This window comes from Haliotis rubra, unplaced genomic scaffold (genome assembly GCF_003918875.1).
Source record: "Haliotis rubra isolate DU_JTF1 unplaced genomic scaffold, ASM391887v1 Scf1113, whole genome shotgun sequence".
Taxonomy (NCBI): Eukaryota; Metazoa; Mollusca; class Gastropoda; order Lepetellida; family Haliotidae; genus Haliotis; species Haliotis rubra.
This window is the reverse complement of record NW_025765019.1, coordinates 169,366-191,268: the sequence shown is the minus strand read 5'-3', so window position 1 is coordinate 191,268 and position 21,903 is coordinate 169,366. Positions and strand designations below refer to the sequence as shown.

Genomic DNA, 21,903 nt, shown 5'->3' with positions numbered 1-21,903 from the left:
CATACTCACAGTACTATACACGTTTTTACCTGTAATGTTTGAGGGAAGATTACCGTTTCTCATAAACATCCCCCTTGAGTGGTTTTATCCCGACACATTTGCAAATACTAGTTTATGTCCAACTAACGACCTTTAACCTGGTGCTCGGGTAATTTACAGCTACTGTACAATGCAGGTGGTGCCAAGACATTCTACCTGGCGAAACAGGCCATCCAAGTTTTACAATCAAACGTTCCTGATAAATGTACAGAGATGGGGGCAGAGCGAGGTCCAGCAAGGCCTCACAAAGCAGGAGTTGACGGGCGGGGCGCAGGGGTCGCCTGGTGTTGTATACACTGCATCAAATAGGAATCAAATGGACGTCACTACCAAGGAATGTGTTTCGGCAAAGTTTATTATGAAATATGTTCTGAAAGATTTATATTGTTTTAACAGTGCAGATAAACGTATGAACACGGGTATGTAATAATAGGGATTGGCGGAAGGAAGGCGCAGGAATGTTGAAGCGTTTTAATGATTAAAACAAGTACATCATATTTCTTCTCTGTAAAACATCTGTAGACATATTTTTCCATATATACCGCGTCATCCATAACTATACAACAGATATATAGTTGGTGTCACATGCTCGACTTTCTGGACGGGAACATGTTTCATGTACCAAGGATAACACGCCTCCTCTGTACAGGAATGTCTATTGAGTAGTTTTACATATCATGTTTAATGTATTAGAAAAGGGAATACAGGCTCTGTGTACGAGTCCATGTCAGTGTTTATATTATGTTTACAAACTAGCGAATATGAAATGTTTATGAATGCGGTTAACCTACAGGGTAAAGCTAACATGTTCCCTTGACGATCATCAGACGAGCGATACATAAACAAATATGTTGTGAGAAACCACAAATCTGTTTTGGAAAATGTTCCGATGTCTATAACACTACCACGATACATTAATGCCCCATAGGCAACACATATGTAATATTACAATAATATTTACTATCCCACTATTTGCGCGAAGCGAACTCGCTGATTCTGGAAGCAGGCGGCAGTAGCGAGTGGGAATGCCAGGAATCACGAGGTCCAGGAGTAGATGAAGATGTTGCAACAACTATACAACTATACAATTGATTAACACACAGACATTGTTAAACATAACATACATCTGTTTAACTGCTAGTTATGTACCGATTACCATTGATAGAGACAGACAGATGTCATACCATTAACAGAGACAGATAGTTGAACATAACATACATCTGTTTAACTGCTAGTTATGTACCGAATACCATTGATAGAGACAGACAGATGTCATACCATTAACAGAGACAGATAGTTGAACATAACATACATCTGTTTAACTGCTAGTTATGTACCCATTAAAGACCATTGAACATAGAGACATCTGTTTAGATGTCAATACCATTGATAGAGACAGACAGATGTCATACCATTGAAGATAGTTGAACATAACATACATCTGTTTAACTGCTAGTTATGTACCGAATACCATTGATAGAGACAGACAGATGTCATACCATTAACAGAGACAGATAGTTGAACATAACATACATCTGTTTAACTGCTAGTTATGTACCGAATACCATTGATAGAGACAGACAGATGTCATACCATTAACAGACAGATAGTTGAACATAACATACATCTGTTTAACTGCTAGTTATGTACCGAATACCATTGATAGAGACAGACAGATGTCATACCATTAACAGACAGACTGTTGAACATAACATACATCTGTTTAACTGCTAGTTATGTACCGAATACCATTGATAGAGACAGACAGATGTCATACCATTAACAGAGACAGATAGTTGAACATAACATACATCTGTTTAACTGCTAGTTATGTACCGAATACCATTGATAGAGACAGACAGATGTCATACCATTAACAGAGACAGATAGTTGAACATAACATACATCTGTTTAACTGCTAGTTATGTACCGAATACCATTGATAGAGACAGACAGATGTCATACCATTAACAGAGACAGATAGTTGAACATAACATACATCTGTTTAACTGCTAGTTATGTACCGAATACCATTGATAGAGACAGACAGATGTCATACCATTAACAGACAGACTGTTGAACATAACATACATCTGTTTAACTGCTAGTTATGTACCGAATACCATTGATAGAGACAGACAGATGTCATACCATTAACAGACAGACTGTTGAACATAACATACATCTGTTTAACTGCTAGTTATGTACCGAATACCATTGATAGAGACAGACAGATGTCATACCATTAACAGAGACAGATAGTTGAACATAACATACATCTGTTTAACTGCTAGTTATGTACCGAATACCATTGATAGAGACAGACAGATGTCATACCATTAACAGACAGATAGTTGAACATAACATACATCTGTTTAACTGCTAGTTATGTACCGAATACCATTGATAGAGACAGACAGATGTCATACCATTAACAGAGACAGATAGTTGAACATAACATACATCTGTTTAACTGCTAGTTATGTACCGAATACCATTGATAGAGACAGACAGATGTCATACCATTAACAGACAGACTAGTTGAACATAACATACATCTGTTTAACTGCTAGTTATGTACCGAATACCATTGATAGAGACAGACAGATGTCATACCATTAACAGAGACAGATAGTTGAACATAACATACATCTGTTTAACTGCTAGTTATGTACCGAATACCATTGATAGAGACAGACAGATGTCATACCATTAACAGAGACAGATAGTTGAACATAACATACATCTGTTTAACTGCTAGTTATGTACCGAATACCATTGATAGAGACAGACAGATGTCATACCATTAACAGAGACAGATAGTTGAACATAACATACATCTGTTTAACTGCTAGTTATGTACCGAATACCATTGATAGAGACAGACAGATGTCATACCATTAACAGACAGACTGTTGAACATAACATACATCTGTTTAACTGCTAGTTATGTACCGAATACCATTGATAGAGACAGACAGATGTCATACCATTAACAGACAGACTGTTGAACATAACATACATCTGTTTAACTGCTAGTTATGTACCGAATACCATTGATAGAGACAGACAGATGTCATACCATTAACAGAGACAGATAGTTGAACATAACATACATCTGTTTAACTGCTAGTTATGTACCGAATACCATTGATAGAGACAGACAGATGTCATACCATTAACAGAGACAGATAGTTGAACATAACATACATCTGTTTAACTGCTAGTTATGTACCGAATACCATTGATAGAGACAGACAGATGTCATACCATTAACAGAACAGACTAGTTGAACATAACATACATCTGTTTAACTGCTAGTTATGTACCGAATACCATTGATAGAGACAGACAGATGTCATACCATTAACAGAGACAGATAGTTGAACATAACATACATCTGTTTAACTGCTAGTTATGTACCGAATACCATTGATAGAGACAGACAGATGTCATACCATTAACAGACAGAGATGTTGAACATAACATACATCTGTTTAACTGCTAGTTATGTACCGAATACCATTGATAGAGACAGACAGATGTCATACCATTAACAGAGACAGATAGTTGAACATAACATACATCTGTTTAACTGCTAGTTATGTACCGAATACCATTGATAGAGACAGACAGATGTCATACCATTAACAGACAGACTGTTGAACATAACATACATCTGTTTAACTGCTAGTTATGTACCGAATACCATTGATAGAGACAGACAGATGTCATACCATTAACAGAGACAGATAGTTGAACATAACATACATCTGTTTAACTGCTAGTTATGTACCGAATACCATTGATAGAGACAGACAGATGTCATACCATTAACAGACACAGACTGTTGAACATAACATACATCTGTTTAACTGCTAGTTATGTACCGAATACCATTGATAGAGACAGACAGATGTCATACCATTAACAGAGACAGATAGTTGAACATAACATACAGCTGTTTAACTGCTAGTTATGTACCGAATACCATTGATAGAGACAGACAGATGTCATACCATTAACAGACAGACTGTTGAACATAACATACATCTGTTTAACTGCTAGTTATGTACCGAATACCATTGATAGAGACAGACAGATGTCATACCATTAACAGACAGATAGTTGAACATAACATACATCTGTTTAACTGCTAGTTATGTACCGAATACCATTGATAGAGACAGACAGATGTCATACCATTAACAGACAGATAGTTGAACATAACATACATCTGTTTAACTGCTAGTTATGTACCGAATACCATTGATAGAGACAGACAGATGTCATACCATTAACAGAGACAGATAGTTGAACATAACATACATCTGTTTAACTGCTAGTTATGTACCGAATACCATTGATAGAGACAGACAGATGTCATACCATTAACAGAGACAGATAGTTGAACATAACATACATCTGTTTAACTGCTAGTTATGTACCGAATACCATTGATAGAGACAGACAGATGTCATACCATTAACAGACAGACTGTTGAACATAACATACATCTGTTTAACTGCTAGTTATGTACCGAATACCATTGATAGAGACAGACAGATGTCATACCATTAACAGAAACAGATAGTTGAACATAACATACATCTGTTTAACTGCTAGTTATGTACCGAATACCATTGATAGAGACAGACAGATGTCATACCATTAACAGAGACAGATAGTTGAACATAACATACATCTGTTTAACTGCTAGTTATGTACCGAATACCATTGATAGAGACAGACAGATGTCATACCATTAACAGAGACAGATAGTTGAACATAACATACATCTGTTTAACTGCTAGTTATGTACCGAATACCATTGATAGAGACAGACAGATGTCATACCATTAACAGAGACAGATAGTTGAACATAACATACATCTGTTTAACTGCTAGTTATGTACCGAATACCATTGATAGAGACAGACAGATGTCATACCATTAACAGAGACAGACTGTTGAACATAACATACATCTGTTTAACTGCTAGTTATGTACCGAATACCATTGATAGAGACAGACAGATGTCATACCATTAACAGAGACAGATAGTTGAACATAACATACATCTGTTTAACTGCTAGTTATGTACCGAATACCATTGATAGAGACAGACAGATGTCATACCATTAACAGACAGACTGTTGAACATAACATACATCTGTTTAACTGCTAGTTATGTACCGAATACCATTGATAGAGACAGACAGATGTCATACCATTAACAGAGACAGATAGTTGAACATAACATACATCTGTTTAACTGCTAGTTATGTACCGAATACCATTGATAGAGACAGACAGATGTCATACCATTAACAGACAGACTGTTGAACATAACATACATCTGTTTAACTGCTAGTTATGTACCGAATACCATTGATAGAGACAGACAGATGTCATACCATTAACAGACAGACTGTTGAACATAACATACATCTGTTTAACTGCTAGTTATGTACCGATTACCATTGATAGAAACAGACAGATGTCATACCATTAACAGACAGACTGTTGAACATAACATACAGCTGTTTAACTGCTAGTTATGTACCGAATACCATTGATAGAGACAGACAGATCCATACCATTAACAGACAGACTGTTGAACATAACATACATTTGTTTAAACTGAATACCATTGCTAGAAACAGAAAGGTGCCTATACCATACGCTTGATAGGAACAGACTTGTGACCATAGCACTGATGGAAACAGACTTGTTAACATGTATATATATTAATATCTTACTTACGATGTGAGGAATAACGAGAATACAGATACATTATGATGTGTATTCATGGATTGAGAGGACGACCATGTGCGGTATAGATTGTGTGAGAGAGATCAAGAACAGGGAATGCTCGGTATTCAACTATGTATACTGTCTGGTGTTAGACTGTTTCGCTTTTAAGATACATTTAGTTTCACGTTATTGTTTCATATGGTTTCATTGCACAGCTACTCGTCAGGCCAGTCGCACAATGTCCGCCATGCCAACAGTATTATCATATATACATACACGTAAGCAGTTGGCGTTGTGGACACACAAACCATCATTTATAAATCTGTCCACTGTCAAGTACTACGTCCCAGCAAATAGTCCCTGGATTATTTATCCGATTGTCAATCATTTGCATGTTTAATGGCAGCCGGAGTTCGTAAGAAGAGACGCACATCTGTGTGAAGACATTCCACAATTACTGTGTCATGCGGTTATCAATGATTGAGGTATATTACAACTCAGTTTAGCGTTTGATCGACATCCTGGAGACGGTGTCAATGTCACCATTGGCATAAATAATGTATCTCATGAATCCTTTTGTCTGAGACGGTTCCAACTGATATGAAGATTCAATGCTGGGCAGCATATGGCCGACTGAGGGAAAGGCCTTCTTCCTTCGTGAATAATGAAACAAGGATCTTTAACTTCATTCTGATGCTGAGATGAACCTCAGTGTTTAAATGGTAAGAATCCGAGCTGTTAATGTCATGTTAGTTTATCCTGATTTCAAGACTGCTTCACCGACAGTGAGAGCGGTTGTTGCCGCACACACAGCTTCATTCACAAGAAGACTATACAACGTGGAGGACAATGACTAGCCGGTTCTTTCATGTTACACGATGTATGTTACAGAGAACACGAAAGGATATAACTGACTGTGTTGCGTACACTGAATAAGAGAACACATAAATATACTGCGTTGTGCACATTGCATGGAATAATGAATCCTTTAGGTAGATTGTACAGACAGGTATAATACCAGAGCACTGTGCAACACAAGGGGTAATATATTATGAATTGTATATTGTATACTAGATGGATTAATGTATTTTATATGTAGTTTGTGTACATTACATTAACAAATATTATGTAAGCACATTGTGTGGTCTCATTATACAACATGATAAACACATTATACGTAAACTGTGCAATAATATGCAGAGCCGGTGTTGTGTGAAATGCATGGAATGTTATATATGGTACAAGGAGAGGCTGGGGTGTATGCATTACAAGGAATAATGCACTATTTACGTAGATTGTTTTGTATACATTTTATCTTATAATGCAATTTACTCAGATTGGGGTGTGTGCATTACAACCAAATATTAACGCAAATTGTGTTGCGTGGATGTTAGGAGTTATTGCCTTATTTACGAAGACTTTGTTGCGTAGATAACAAGGAATAATGACCTATTTATGAAGATTTCGCAGCGTAGATAACAAGGAAATAATGCATTATTTACGTAGATTGTTTTGAGTACATTGCATGGAGTATTGCCTTATTTACGTAGATATTGTTGCGTAGATTACAAGGAATAAAGCATCAGTTGTTACGCAGTCACAATCAGTTCAGTATATTAGGCCCGAGGCTTGCGAACAGCTGATACAATGCACGTATTTCCAATATGAGTGTTCCAGCAAATATTCACAATTATGAAGTTGGAGATTCATGGCTTCTTTAATGTAATTTGCTGAATGTTAAAGATAATTTACATGGGAGGACAGCAGCATTGTTATCAAACTATCTCTTGGATTAGAATAAGGCTGGACAAACTGGGAAATATATTGAACGAATATTAATATATTCGGGGCATGAACTTTTTGAGAGGCATTCATCTTGTTTTGTCATCATTGTCTCTGTTAGCCCTCATGTACCCCATATATATCCTGCTGTACTCATTCACCACCTCGTGTACCCCCTATATATCCTGCTGTACTCATTCACCACCTCATGTACCCCATATATATCCTGCTGTACTCATTCACCACCTCGTGTACCACATATATATCCTGCTGTACTCATTCACCACCTCATGTACCCCATATATATCCTGCTGTACTCATTCACCACCTCATGTACCCCATATATATCCTGCTGTACTCATTCACCACCTCATGTACCCCCTATATATCCTGCTGTACTCATTCACCACCTCATGTACCCCATATATATCCTGCTGTACTCATTCACCACCTCATGTACCCTATATATATCCTGCTGTACTCATTCACCACCTTATGTACCCTATATATATCCTGCTGTACTCATTCACCACCTCGTGTACCCTATATATATCCTGCTGTACTCATTCACCACCTTATGTACCCCATATATATCCTGCTGTACTCATTCACCACCTCATGTACCCCATATATATCCTGCTGTACTCATTCACCACCTCATGTACCCCATATATATCCTGCTGTACTCATTCACCACCTCATGTACCCCATATATATCCTGCTGTACTCATTCACCACCTCATGTACCCTATATATATCCTGCTGTACTCATTCACCACCTTATGTACCCTATATATATCCTGCTGTACTCATTCACCACCTCGTGTACCCTATATATATCCTGCTGTACTCATTCACCACCTTATGTACCCTATATATATCCTGCTGTACTCATTCACCACCTCGTGTGTACCCTATATATATCCTGCTGTACTCATTCACCACCTTATGTACCCCATATATATCCTGCTGTACTCATTCACCACCTCATGTACCCCATATATATCCTGCTGTACTCATTCACCACCTCATGTACCCCATATATATCCTGCTGTACTCATTCACCACCTCATGTACCCCATATATATCCTGCTGTACTCATTCACCACCTCATGTACCCTATATATATCCTGCTGTACTCATTCACCACCTTATGTACCCTATATATATCCTGCTGTACTCATTCACCACCTCGTGTACCCCATATATATCCTGCTGTACTCATTCACCACCTCGTGTACCCCATATATATCCTGCTGTACTCATTCACCACCTCATGCTTGAAAACGGTATGAACATCTATACCGAAACGTCGTTTTTGTACAATAAAGAAGCTGACCATCCATAAAGACTTGCTATTCCTATTCGGGGCATATCAGTGCAAAATTAATTTCAGAGTGGTCAAAAACGTAGCGTCTTATCGATACAAGTTCTCCTCCAGATACTGTGCATAATATCCAGTTCACAATCCTTAATACAGTAAGGCATATTATTTTTCTTTTGATAGCTTACTAAACAAGCAGGGTTCCAATGTCACTGAACTCTTAAACATTGAATGTTGTTCTGTCTATGTGCAGCACGACACCGCAGTATACCATGTTTATGTGTAACAATATTCAACCCTTGTCATTCATGTATTGATGACCTCAGTATACCATGTTTATGTGTAACAATATTCAACCCTTGTCATTCATGTATTGAAAACCTCGGTATTCCATGTTTATGTGTAACAATATTGAACCCTTGTCATTCATGCATTGATAACGTCAGTATACCATGTTTAGGTGTAAAAATATTCAACTCTTGTCATTCATGCATTGATAACCTCAGTATACCATGTTTATGTGTAACAATATTCAACCCTTGTCATTCATGCATTGATAACCTCAGTATACCATGTTTATGTGTAACAATATTCAACCCTTGTCATTCATGCATTGATAACCTCAGTATACCATGTTTATGTGTAACAATATTCAACCCTTGTCATTCATGCATTGATAACCTCAGTATACCATGTTTATGTGTAACAATATTCAACCCTTGTCATTCATGCATTGATAACCTCAGTATACCATGTTTAGGTGTAACAATATTCAACCCTTGTCATTCATGCATTGATAACCTCAGTATACCATGTTTATGTGTAACAATATTTAACCCTTGTCATTAATGCATCGATAACCTCAGTATATCAAGTCTATGTGTAACAATATTCAACCCTTGTCATTCATGCATTGATAACCTCAGTATACCATGTTTATGTGTAACAATATTCAACCCTTGTCATTCATGCATTGATAACCTCAGTATACCATGTTTATGTGTAACAATATTTAACCCTTGTCATTAATGCATCGATAACCTCAGTATATCATGTCTATGTGTAACAATATTCAACCCTTGTCATTCATGTATTGATGACCTCAGTATACCATGTTTATGTGTAACAATATTCAACCCTTGTCATTCATGCATTGATAACCTCAGTAAACCATGTTTATGTGCAACAATATTCAACCCTTGTGATTCATGCATTGATAACCTCAGTATTCACTGTTTATGTGTAACAATATTCAACCCTTGTCATTCATGCATTGATAACCTCAGTATACCATGTTTATGTGTAACAATATTCAATCCTTGTCATTCATGCATTGATAACCTCAGTATACCATGTTTAGGAGTAACAATATTCAACCCTTGTCATTCATGCATTGATAACCTCAGTATACCATGTTTATGTGTAACTATATTTAACCCTTGTCATTCATGCATTGATAACCTCAGTATACCATGTTTATGTGTAACAATATTCAACCCTTGTCATTCATGCATCGATAACCTCAGTACACCATGTTTATGTGTAACAATATTCAACCCTTGTCATTCATGCATCGATAACCTCAGTACACCATGTTTATGTGTAACAATATTCAACCCTTGTCATTCATGCATCGATAACCTCAGTATACCATGTTTATGTGTAACAATATTCAACCCTTGTCATTCATGCATTGATAACCTCAGGATACCATGTTTATGTGTAACAATATTCAACCCTTGTGATTCATGCATTGGTAACCTCAGTATACCATGTTTATGTGTAACAATATTCAACCCTTGTGATTCATGCATTGGTAACCTCAGTACACCATGTTTATGTGTAACAATATTCAACCCTTGTCATTCATGCATTGATAACCTCAGTATACCATGTTTATGTGTAACTATATTTACCCCTTGTCATTCATGTATTGATAACGTCAGTATACCATGTTTATGTGTAACAATATTCAACCCTTGTCATTCATGCATCGATAACCTCAGTACACCATGTTTATGTGTAACAATATTCAACCTTTGTCATTCATGCATTGATAACCTCAGTATACCATGTTTATGTGTAACAATATTCAACCCTTGTCATTCATGCATTGATAACCTCAGGATACCATGTTTATGTGTAACAATATTCAACCCTTGTCATTCATGCATTGATAACCTCAGTATACCATGTTTATGTGTAACAATATTTAACCCTTGTGATTCATGCATTGGTAACCTCAGTATACCATGTTTATGTGTAACAATATTCAACCCTTGTGATTCATGCATTGATAAGCAAATGAGCACGACCACCTTGAGGTTCCCAAACAACACCATATCTAAAACAAGGTATATCATAAATTATGTACGTAGTTTGTGTTATGTACATTACTAGGGATAAGACATTATGTGGATTGTGTTATGTACATTACTAGGGATAATACCTTATGTTGATTGTGTTATGTACTAGGGATAATACATTATGTGGATTGTGTTATGTACATTACTAGGGATAAGACATTATGTAAATTGTGTTATGTACATTACTAGGGATAAGACATTATGTAGATTGTGTTATGTACATTAAATGAAACAATGCTTATTTAGATTGTGTTATGTACACAAAATGGAATAATACATCATTTAGATTGTGTTGCGAACATTAAGTGGAGTAATGCATTATTTAGATTGTGTTATGTACATAAACAGAGGATATTATATGAATGCCCATGTCATACTATGTTTACGACTCGAGTGCCTAAATGTTGGTCTTTCCCGAGCGAGAGCGCGGGATATGCTGATATTTAGGCACGAGTGTCGTAAACATAGTATGATATGGGCACGAATATACTATTCTGTTTATTACGTTAAGTCGTCAAATTGAGGAAAATAAAACCAAATCTACTTTCAAACACAGGCTGGCTATCCGCCGTCGCCGCATGTAGAACACAACGTCACAGAAGAAACGTGACGTCATAGCCTCGTTCATGACGTCACGTCACCATGACAAAGTCATATTTTGCCCTAGGGCATCGTATGAAAAATATTAACCCCGATATGTTCGCCCTCGTAGGTAATAAAATGGATTAATACATTATTCAGATTGTGTTGCGTACATTTAGTGGAATAGTGCATTATTTAGATTGTGTTATTTACATTAAATACCATAATGCATTATTTAGATTGTGTTATGTACATAAATGGAATAATACATCAGTTAGATTGTGTTGTGAACATTAAATGGAATAATGCATTATTTAGATTGTGTTATGTCCATAAAATGGAATTATACATTATTCAGATTGTGTTGTGTACATTAAGTGGAATAATGCATTATTTAGATCGTGTTGTGTGCATTAAATACCATAATGCATTATTTAGATTGTGTTATGTACATTAAATACCATAATGCATTATTTAGATTGCGTTATGTACATAAATGGAATAATACATCATTTAGAATGTGTTGTGTACATTAAGTGGAATAACGGATTATTGAGATTGCGTTATGTACATAAGATAGAATAATACATTATTTAGATTGTATTATGTTCATTTCAAGGAATAATGCAGTGTTCAGATTGTGTTGTGTACATTAAATGAATTAATGTATTATTTAGATTGTGTTGTGTACATTAATGGAATAATGCAGTGTTCCGGTTGTGTTGTGTACACTAAATAAATTAATGCATTATTTACACTGTGTTGTGTACATTAAAGAGAATAAAGCATTATTTAGATTGTGTTATGTACATAAAATGGAATAATACATTATTCAGACAGCGTTGTGTACATTAAGTGGAATAATGAATTATTTAGATCGTGTTGTGTACATTACAAGGAATAATTCATTAATTAGATCATGTTGTGTTCATTACAAGGAATAATACATTAATTAGATCATGTTGTGTACATTACAAGGAATAATACATTAATTAGATCATGTTGTGTACATTACAAGGAATAATACATTAATTAGATCGTGTTGTGTTCATTACAAGGAATAATACATCATTTATTTACACTATGTGGTGAGAAGTTGATTATCATATGGAAATGTGGCAGGCCGTGAATAACACGTTAAACTGATATTGATATCTACATCCAACGTAACAGCCCAAACAGTGGAAAGTGTACTCTTTAGGGTTAACGAGGTCCAAATATACAGTGTGTAGACAGGTACTGGTCCCTGTAAGGTAGTGTGTGGACAGGTAGGTATGTCTGGTGTCTGTGAGGTTGTGTCTAGACAGGTAGATATGTCTGGTCCCTGTAAGGTAGTGTGTAGGCAGGTACATATGTCTCTGTGTGCGTGTGTGTGCGTGCGTGTGTGTACAACACACCGACTATGCATGTGAATGGTTGTACTGTCTACAGGTTGTCTGCTATTGTTTCAAGCTTCTCAAATATCTTGACGCTAATTAGATTTTTTAACATCATAGCGATATCTCTACACATCCCTAATTTATAGACCATAACGATATATCTACATGTAAATAACATCCCTAATTACAGAGCATAACGATATATCTACCTGTAAGTAACATCCCTGATTACAGAGCATAACGATATATCTACATGTAAATAACATCCCTGATTACAGAGCATAACGATATATCTACATGTAAATAACATCCCTGATTACAGAATATAACCATATATCTACATATAAATAGCATTATGGATTACAGAATATAACCATATATCTACATATAAATAACATCCTGATTACAGAGCATAACGATATATCTACCGGTAAATAACATTCTGGATTACAGAGCATAACGATATATTTACATGTAAATAACATCCCTGATTACAGAGCATAACGATATATCTACATATAAATAGCATTCTGGATTACAGAATATAACCATATATCTACATATAAATAACATCCTGATTACAGAGCATAACGATATATCTACCGGTAAATAACATCCCTGATTACAGAGAATGACGATATATCTACATGTAAATAACATCCCTGATTACAGAATATTCCCATATATCTACATGTACATAACATCCCTGATTACAGAATATAACCATATATCTACATATAAATAGCATCCTGGATTACACAATATAACCATATATCTACATATAAATAACATCCTGATTACAGAGCATAACGATATATCTACCTGTAAATAACATCCCTGATTACAGAATATAACCATATATCAACATGTAAATAGCATCCCTGATTACAGAATATAACCATATATCAACATGTAAATAGCATCCCTGATTACAGAATATAACCATATATCTACATGTAAATAACATCCTGATTACAGAGCATAACGATTAATCTGTATGTAAATAACATCCTGGATTACAGAATATAACTATATATCTACATGCAAATAACATCCTGGATTACAGAGTGCAACGATATATCAACCTGAAAATAACATCCCTCCATACAGAGTATAATGTTATATCTATATGTAACTAACATCCCTGATTACAGAGAATACCTATATATCTACATGTAAATAACATCCCTGATTACAGAGAATAACTATATATCTAAATGTAAATAACATCCAGGATTACAGAATATAACTATATATCTACATGTAAAATTAAATCCCTCTATACAGAGTATAACGATATATCTATATGTAAATAACATCCCTGATTACAGAATATAACTATATATCTACCTGTGAATAACATCCCTGATTACAGAATATAACTATATATCTACCTGTAAATAACTTCCTGATTACAGAGAATAACGATTAATCTACATGTAAATAACATCCCTGATTACGGAAAATAACGATATATCAATATGTAAATAACATCCCTGATTACAGAAAATAACGATATATCAATATGTAAATAACATCCCTGATTACAGAAAATAACGATATATCTACCTGTAAATAACATCCCTGATTATAGAGTGCAGCGTTATATCTACCTGAAAATTACATCCCTCTATACAGAGTATAACGATATATCTATATGTAAATAAGATCCCTGATTACAGAGAATAACTATATATCTACATGTAAATAACATTCCTGATTACAGAATATAACCATATATCTACATGTAAATAACATCCCTGATTACAGAAAATAACGATATATCTACATGTAAATAACATCCCTGATTACAGAGAATAACTATATATCTACATGTAAATAACATCCTTGATTACAGAGAATAACGATTAATCTTCATGTAATTAATGTCCCTGATTACAGAAAATAACGATATATCTACATGTAAATAACATCCCTCATTATAGAAAACAACTATATTTCTACATGTAAATAACATCCCTCCATACAGAATATAACTATATATCTTCCGTAAAATTAAATCCCTCTATACAGAGTATAACGATATATCTATATGTAAATAACATCCCTGATTACAGAATATAACCATATATCTACCGGTAAATAACATCCCTGATTACAGAGAACAACTATATATCTACATGCAAATAACATTCCTGATTACAGAATATACCCATATATCTACATGTAAATAACATCCCTGATTACAGAATATAACCATATATCTACATATAAATAGCATCCTGGATTACAGAATATAACCATATATCTACATGTAAATAACATCCCTGATTACAGAGAATAACTATATATCTACATGCAAATAACATCCCTGATTACAGAGAATGACGATATATCTACATGTAAATAACATTCCTGATTACAGAATATTCCCATATATCTACATGTAAATAACATCCCTGATTACAGAGAATAACTATATATCTACCGGTAAATAACATTCCTGATTACAGAATATGGGTTTACAGAATATACCCATATATCTACATGTAAATAACATCCCGGATTACAGAATATAAGTTTATTTCTACATGTAAATAACATCCCTGATTACAGAGAATAACTATATATCAACCTGAAAATTACATCCCTCCATACAGAGAATAACGATATACATGTATATACATGTAAATAACATCCCGGATTACAGACTATAACTATATATCTACCTGTAAATTACATACCTCCATACAGAGAATAACAATATATCTACATGTTAATAATATCCCTTTTTACGGACTATAAGTTTATCCTATAAACTGTCGTTCCGGAAGGAGGTCACATTACTGCAGTACCAGAAAATATTTTGATATTATACCTGAATATATGTTGATATTATACCTGAATATATGTTGATATTATACCTGAATATATGTTGATATTTTACCTGAATATATGTTGATATTATACCTGAATATATGTTGATATTATACCTGAATATATGTTGATATTATACCTGAATATATGTTGATATTATAGCAGAATATATGTTGATATTATACCAGAATGTATGTTGATATTATACCTGAATATATGTTGATATTATACCTGAATATATGTTGATATTATAGCAGAATATATGTTGATATTATACCAGAATGTATGTAGATATTATACTAGAATATATGTTGATATATTACCTTACCTCTTAACGTTTGCACTGCGATTGTGCAACTGTTGTGTGGACATTTACGTGGTAATACCTCGTTAGATGTAATACTGCTATTGTAAGCATTTCAAATTCTGTGTTCTTGACATTCGACTTCTTACAGGGTGTGTAACTGGTCATGTATTTATCTTGAACCAGGTAATGTATTTGTCTGGATACATTCAAGACTTAGTAACTGTGTACTCGGTTTTCCTGCATATTTCTTAGTCTGTCACTGAAACTATAAACTATGATGCACCTGCATTCATATCAATATTTCTAAACGGATGTATAACTGAGTATCTGCAAAATCTATTTTTCTTTTTGCACCATTTATTAGTTTGTTCCATTATACTTAAATATATCACTGAATATTGTCTGCCTTTTGAAACATACGATTTTGTTTACTTTCATATTTACAAATGAATCTGTTTAACAATCTACGTCTTGTGGGGTAGAATTATTTTTGCGGAAAGCAAGGGATTTCGGAAAGGAACGCTTAAAGTAGTATTTTACAAAATATATATTATTTTTGTAAATGCAAAACATGTGTTATGTAATTTGGAAGTGGGAACATGGCAAAACACTTGCTCCGACACCACCGCCATCTTCACACACAACATGGCTCTAGCCACATCGCCTAAATACACCCCTCCCCACCCACACACAATCCAGGCCCCCTACCCCGCCACCCTCCCTACACACAACACTGGAAATGTCTACATGGTATCTAGGGTACAGCCAGCATGTACTCACCAATGGCAACAACAGGACCGAACACCGATGTATCATCCACTGTACTACAGTTCCATCTTCTAAACCGGAATTGATACTGACACTCGCCTATTCCCATCTTGGCCCCTCTCCCTATGCTGGGCATATGATCATGGTAGAGCTGACAGAACTTAGTCTGGCCGGCGGAGAGGCCCTTCAACTGGGTGCACATAGGGGTAGCTCCCAGGATGTACAACTGGGGGTTCCTCCACGTGTCGAAAGGCCGGACGCCAAGATTCCTAAAGATCGGAGAATCTGATTATTCCAAACAATCATGAAGCAACAGAAAGGACTATACAAGCCGACAAACAGGAGCATGGCACAAGGTTTAGAGGTAAGTCTCGCACAGCCCCTCCCGATGGATATGACACACCTCACAGGGTGTTCGTGTTTCCAGCGGTAAGATGGGACACACTATGTAAGACAGAAAACTATAGGAAAGATAGAACAATATGTAAGTCCTGTGTAAGATAGAGCACTGTGTGCGATATACGACAATGTAAGATGTGTTCTCATATTTCACGGAAGTCCCGTGATTATGTATTAAATATGGTTGCTTGGTATTAAAAGTTCAACCACGCCTCTTTCACCACAACAAAAGCTGTGAAAAGCACAAATAACACTCGGAGAAGAATGTGTGGAAATAACGAACAGAGGTGTTGGCCAACCCGAATGGTTTTCAGTTTTGAGATTAGCTATCTTACTTGATCCGTGTAAGTTATACCCCGTCACACACCCTCCCTAGCACCGCTATCGAATTCAATGCAGAATGCTACGGGTGATATTAACATCGATAAAACCCCACACAACTACTGAAATCTCGGCATGGGATAGAAGGTGTTTTTTTTGCCCTGTCTAGGAGTATTTAGCTGTGGGGAAAGAGAATGAGATGAATGGAAATCTGGCTATACGTACCACCACATGTCCAGTGCTGAGACGACCATGGCTTGTAGGCATAGCAAGAGGACCCCACGGTGCCACCAGCGGCGTCGAGCCATCGCTCATAGCACTGTTGTATAATCCAGTTTTCTGAAGGAGAGAGAAGAAAAGATTCCTAGAGTTTCTGATGCCTTTGAATTGCTGTAATGGTAACCATCACTCCCAAATGCTGGCATCTTCAGGGGAACTTCCTCGCCAAGCCCCTTGTCTCCACTTTGAGATTGCTCGCCACAGCCCGAACACCGTGCATCGTGCTGCTTCTCCTCACTCACATGATTGAAAGCAGCAAACGACCAGCTGTCAATCAAATACGGCAAGCGTTCTCATTGGTCCTTCCTAACACCGTAACATGATTAAAATTTCAATCTTGGCACAGCTAAGAAGTGAATGGCGATTCCGTATAAACGCGGAGGCTTTGTTCGGGTACCCCCAGACAAGTCGCTCCTCCTCAGCCTTGCATGTCGTTTCAACGCTCAGATCCCCTTTCATAACTTTCAGAGCGTTGCCGAGCCCCCCTGTCTCCTCGCCTCGGTATCCCTCCCTGCCTAGCGTGGCCACAGCCGAACACAGCAGAACACAGCCGAACACAGTTAGCGGGGCCAGTCATAAACCGCAAGAGGGCTCAGTAATGACATGATAAGTATATGATATTCATTTGACAAAACGTGTCTCTTGTCAATAAGAAAGCTATTTACATGAAATAAAAAGCATGACATTGTTGAAGACCAGTGTTATGGGTCTGTGAATGTCACAAATTATTGAGGTGAATACAATGAGGTGGTTGTATTTAGGTTGGTATACAACTACACACAGCCAATGTGAAGTGACCACGGCGTTCACAGCCCAGGTCAAACAACGCAGTGTAACACGCCGTAACTCGAATGTTAATGTTATGCAATCATAATGTGGTCATATGTCGACATTTTGATGTACATTATTGCAACTACTTGTAAGTATATAAAATATGAATATATAAAAAATATGTAAGAACATAAAATATGTAAGAATATAAAATATGGAAGCAGAAAAGAAATACTTCCTGTGTTTATGACAATTAAGTAACAAACGCCTCACCTTGTCAAACCACAGCAAGCTGTTTCGTGGGCTACGCAACCCATTGAAGTGTAGATCAAGCGTTTTTACTCTATCTTAATTTATTTCCTGAGATTAAGTGCTGTAATATCCTGAATCGGATTAGGATAATCCCGAGGGCTGGCGAGAGATGACGTAAGACGCTCAATGATCAGCCAAGTGGGGGCGGGGAAAGAAAGGGGGAGTGGCAGGGGGGAGGTGGCGACAGGTACTGCTGCCCTGCTATCGTTTTCAACATGCCCTACCAACATCTACCATGAAGAAAGTAGGTCACGCTATAAAGGTATTCCATGTGTTCAGAGAGGGGGAAAGTTTGATCTTTAACCTGCTATTCTTCCCTGGTAGCTGTGATGCAGCAGTATATCTATACATTACACAACGGAGTCAGGTACATTCTACTACAGGTACTTGTTGCAGCAGTACATTACACAACGGAGTCAGGTACATTCTACTACAGGTACTTGAGACAGCAGTATATCTATACATTACACAACGGAGTCAGGTACATTCTACTACAGGTACTTGAGACAGCAGTACATTACACAACGGAGTCAGGTACATTATACTACAGGTACTTGAGACAGCAGTATATCTATACATTACACAACGGAGTCAGATACATTCTACTACAGGTACTTGTTGCAGCCGTACATTACACAACGGAGTCAGGTACATTATACTACAGGTACTTGAGACAGCAGTACATTACACAACGGAGTCAGGTACATTCTACTACAGGTACTTGAGACAGCAGTATATCTATACATTACACAACGGAGTCAGATACATTCTACTACAGGTACTTGTTGCAGCCGTACATTACACAACGGAGTCAGGTACATTATACTACAGGTACTTGAGACAGCAGTACATTACACAACGGAGTCAGGTACATTCTACTACAGGTACTTGAGACAGCAGTATATCTATACATTACACAACGGAGTCAGATACATTCTACTACAGGTACTTGTTGCAGCCGTACATTACACAACGGAGTCAGGTACATTATACTACAGGTACTTGAGACAGCAGTACATTACACAACGGAGTCAGGCACATTATACTACAGGTACTTGATACAGCAGTACATTACACAACGGAGTCAGGTACATTATACTACAGGTACTTGATACAGCAGTACATTACACAAGGGAGTCAGGTACATTATACTACATGTACTTGTTGCAGCAGTACATTACACAACGGAGTCTGGCACATTATACTACAGGTACTTGATACAGCAGTACATTACACAAGTACAGGTACATTATACTACATGTACTTGTTGCAGCAGTACATTACACAACGGAGTCTGGCACATTATACTACAGGTACTTGATACAGCAGTACATTACACAAGGGAGTCAGGTACATTATACTACAGGTACTTGTTGCAGCAGTACATTACACAACGGAGTCAGGTACATTATACTACAGGTTTTTGTTGCAGCCGTACATTACACAACGGAGTCAGGTACATTTTACTACAGGTACTTGATACAGCAGTACATTACACAACGGAGTCAGGTACATTCTACTACAGGTACTTGTTGCAGCCGTACATTACACAACGGAGTCAGGTACATTATACTACAGGTACTTGTTGCAGCAGTACATTACACCACTGAGTCAGGTACATTATACCACAGGTACTTGATACAGCAGTACATTACACAACGGAGTCAGGTACATTCTGCTACAGGTACTTTATACCTCATACTTTATCTGTGAGCGTTGTAGTCCTTTCTATTTTCAATGCATGATATTTTTGTCGCACTTGTTATCAATTACTCTTCGCCACTAAAGGATACATATTATATTATTTACTTTGCATTCTTAGGGATGCCAGCTACACGCTGGTGACACACAAGTTTCTGTACACTTAAAGTCGATCGATATACACTATAAGTAAACGGTATAAGCTGCTGTGTCAAGGATGTTCATCTTTGTTTTATGCACATAATATTTAAACAAAACCCCAGATATTCAGAATTGGGAGTAAAAGACCGCAATAGTTCTATTACTTGTGAAGAGTCTTGAATTCGCCAGTAATGTCCAAATTATAAACATTTCTTATCTGAGACAGGTAACTGACATTTAGTACGACATGGAGTTATCTGTCAGCTGTTATTCAGGATTTGCATAACGGCATTCAAAGAGTCAAGAACGGAAACAGCATTACCCCCACCCACCCAAGCCACACAAACATTGGTTATTCTGCCTTATATCAATCAGACCCACCCCAATGTCCCGAGCCACTAATCACCACGTACATCCACATAGCTAGACTGTCATTATTATATACAACGTAATATCTATATCCCACATACATAGAACTAAACTGTCATTATTATATACAACGTAATATCTATATCTCACATACATCGAACTAAACTGTCGTTATTATATACTACGTAATATCTATATCCCACATACATAGATCTAAACTGTCGTTATTATATACAACGTAATATCTATATCCCACATGCATAGAACTAAACTGTCGTTATTATATACAACGTAATATCTATATCCCACATACATCGAACTAAACTGTCGTTATTATATACAACGTAATATCTATATCCCACATACATTGAACTCAACTGTCGTTATTATATACAACGTAATATCTATATCCCACATACATAGAACTAAACTGTCATTATTATACACAACGTAATACCTATGTCCCAC

General features: G+C 36.4%; 1 protein-coding gene across 2 annotated transcripts in view; it reads right to left on the bottom strand.

The window, feature by feature from the left end:
• The window catches only part of LOC124288775 (protein Wnt-5a-like), a 117,878-nt gene that overhangs the window by 59,222 nt on the left and 36,753 nt on the right, over positions 1-21,903 (bottom strand). For both annotated transcript variants that reach the window (XM_046725305.1, XM_046725312.1), the window contains exons 2-3: positions 18,088-18,201; positions 17,155-17,411 (exon numbers count right to left, since the gene is read on the bottom strand). In XM_046725305.1, coding sequence (XP_046581261.1) covers positions 17,155-17,411; positions 18,088-18,170 — 340 coding nt within the window. In that variant the 5' untranslated portion in view covers positions 18,171-18,201. The remainder of the gene's footprint in view (positions 1-17,154; positions 17,412-18,087; positions 18,202-21,903) is intronic.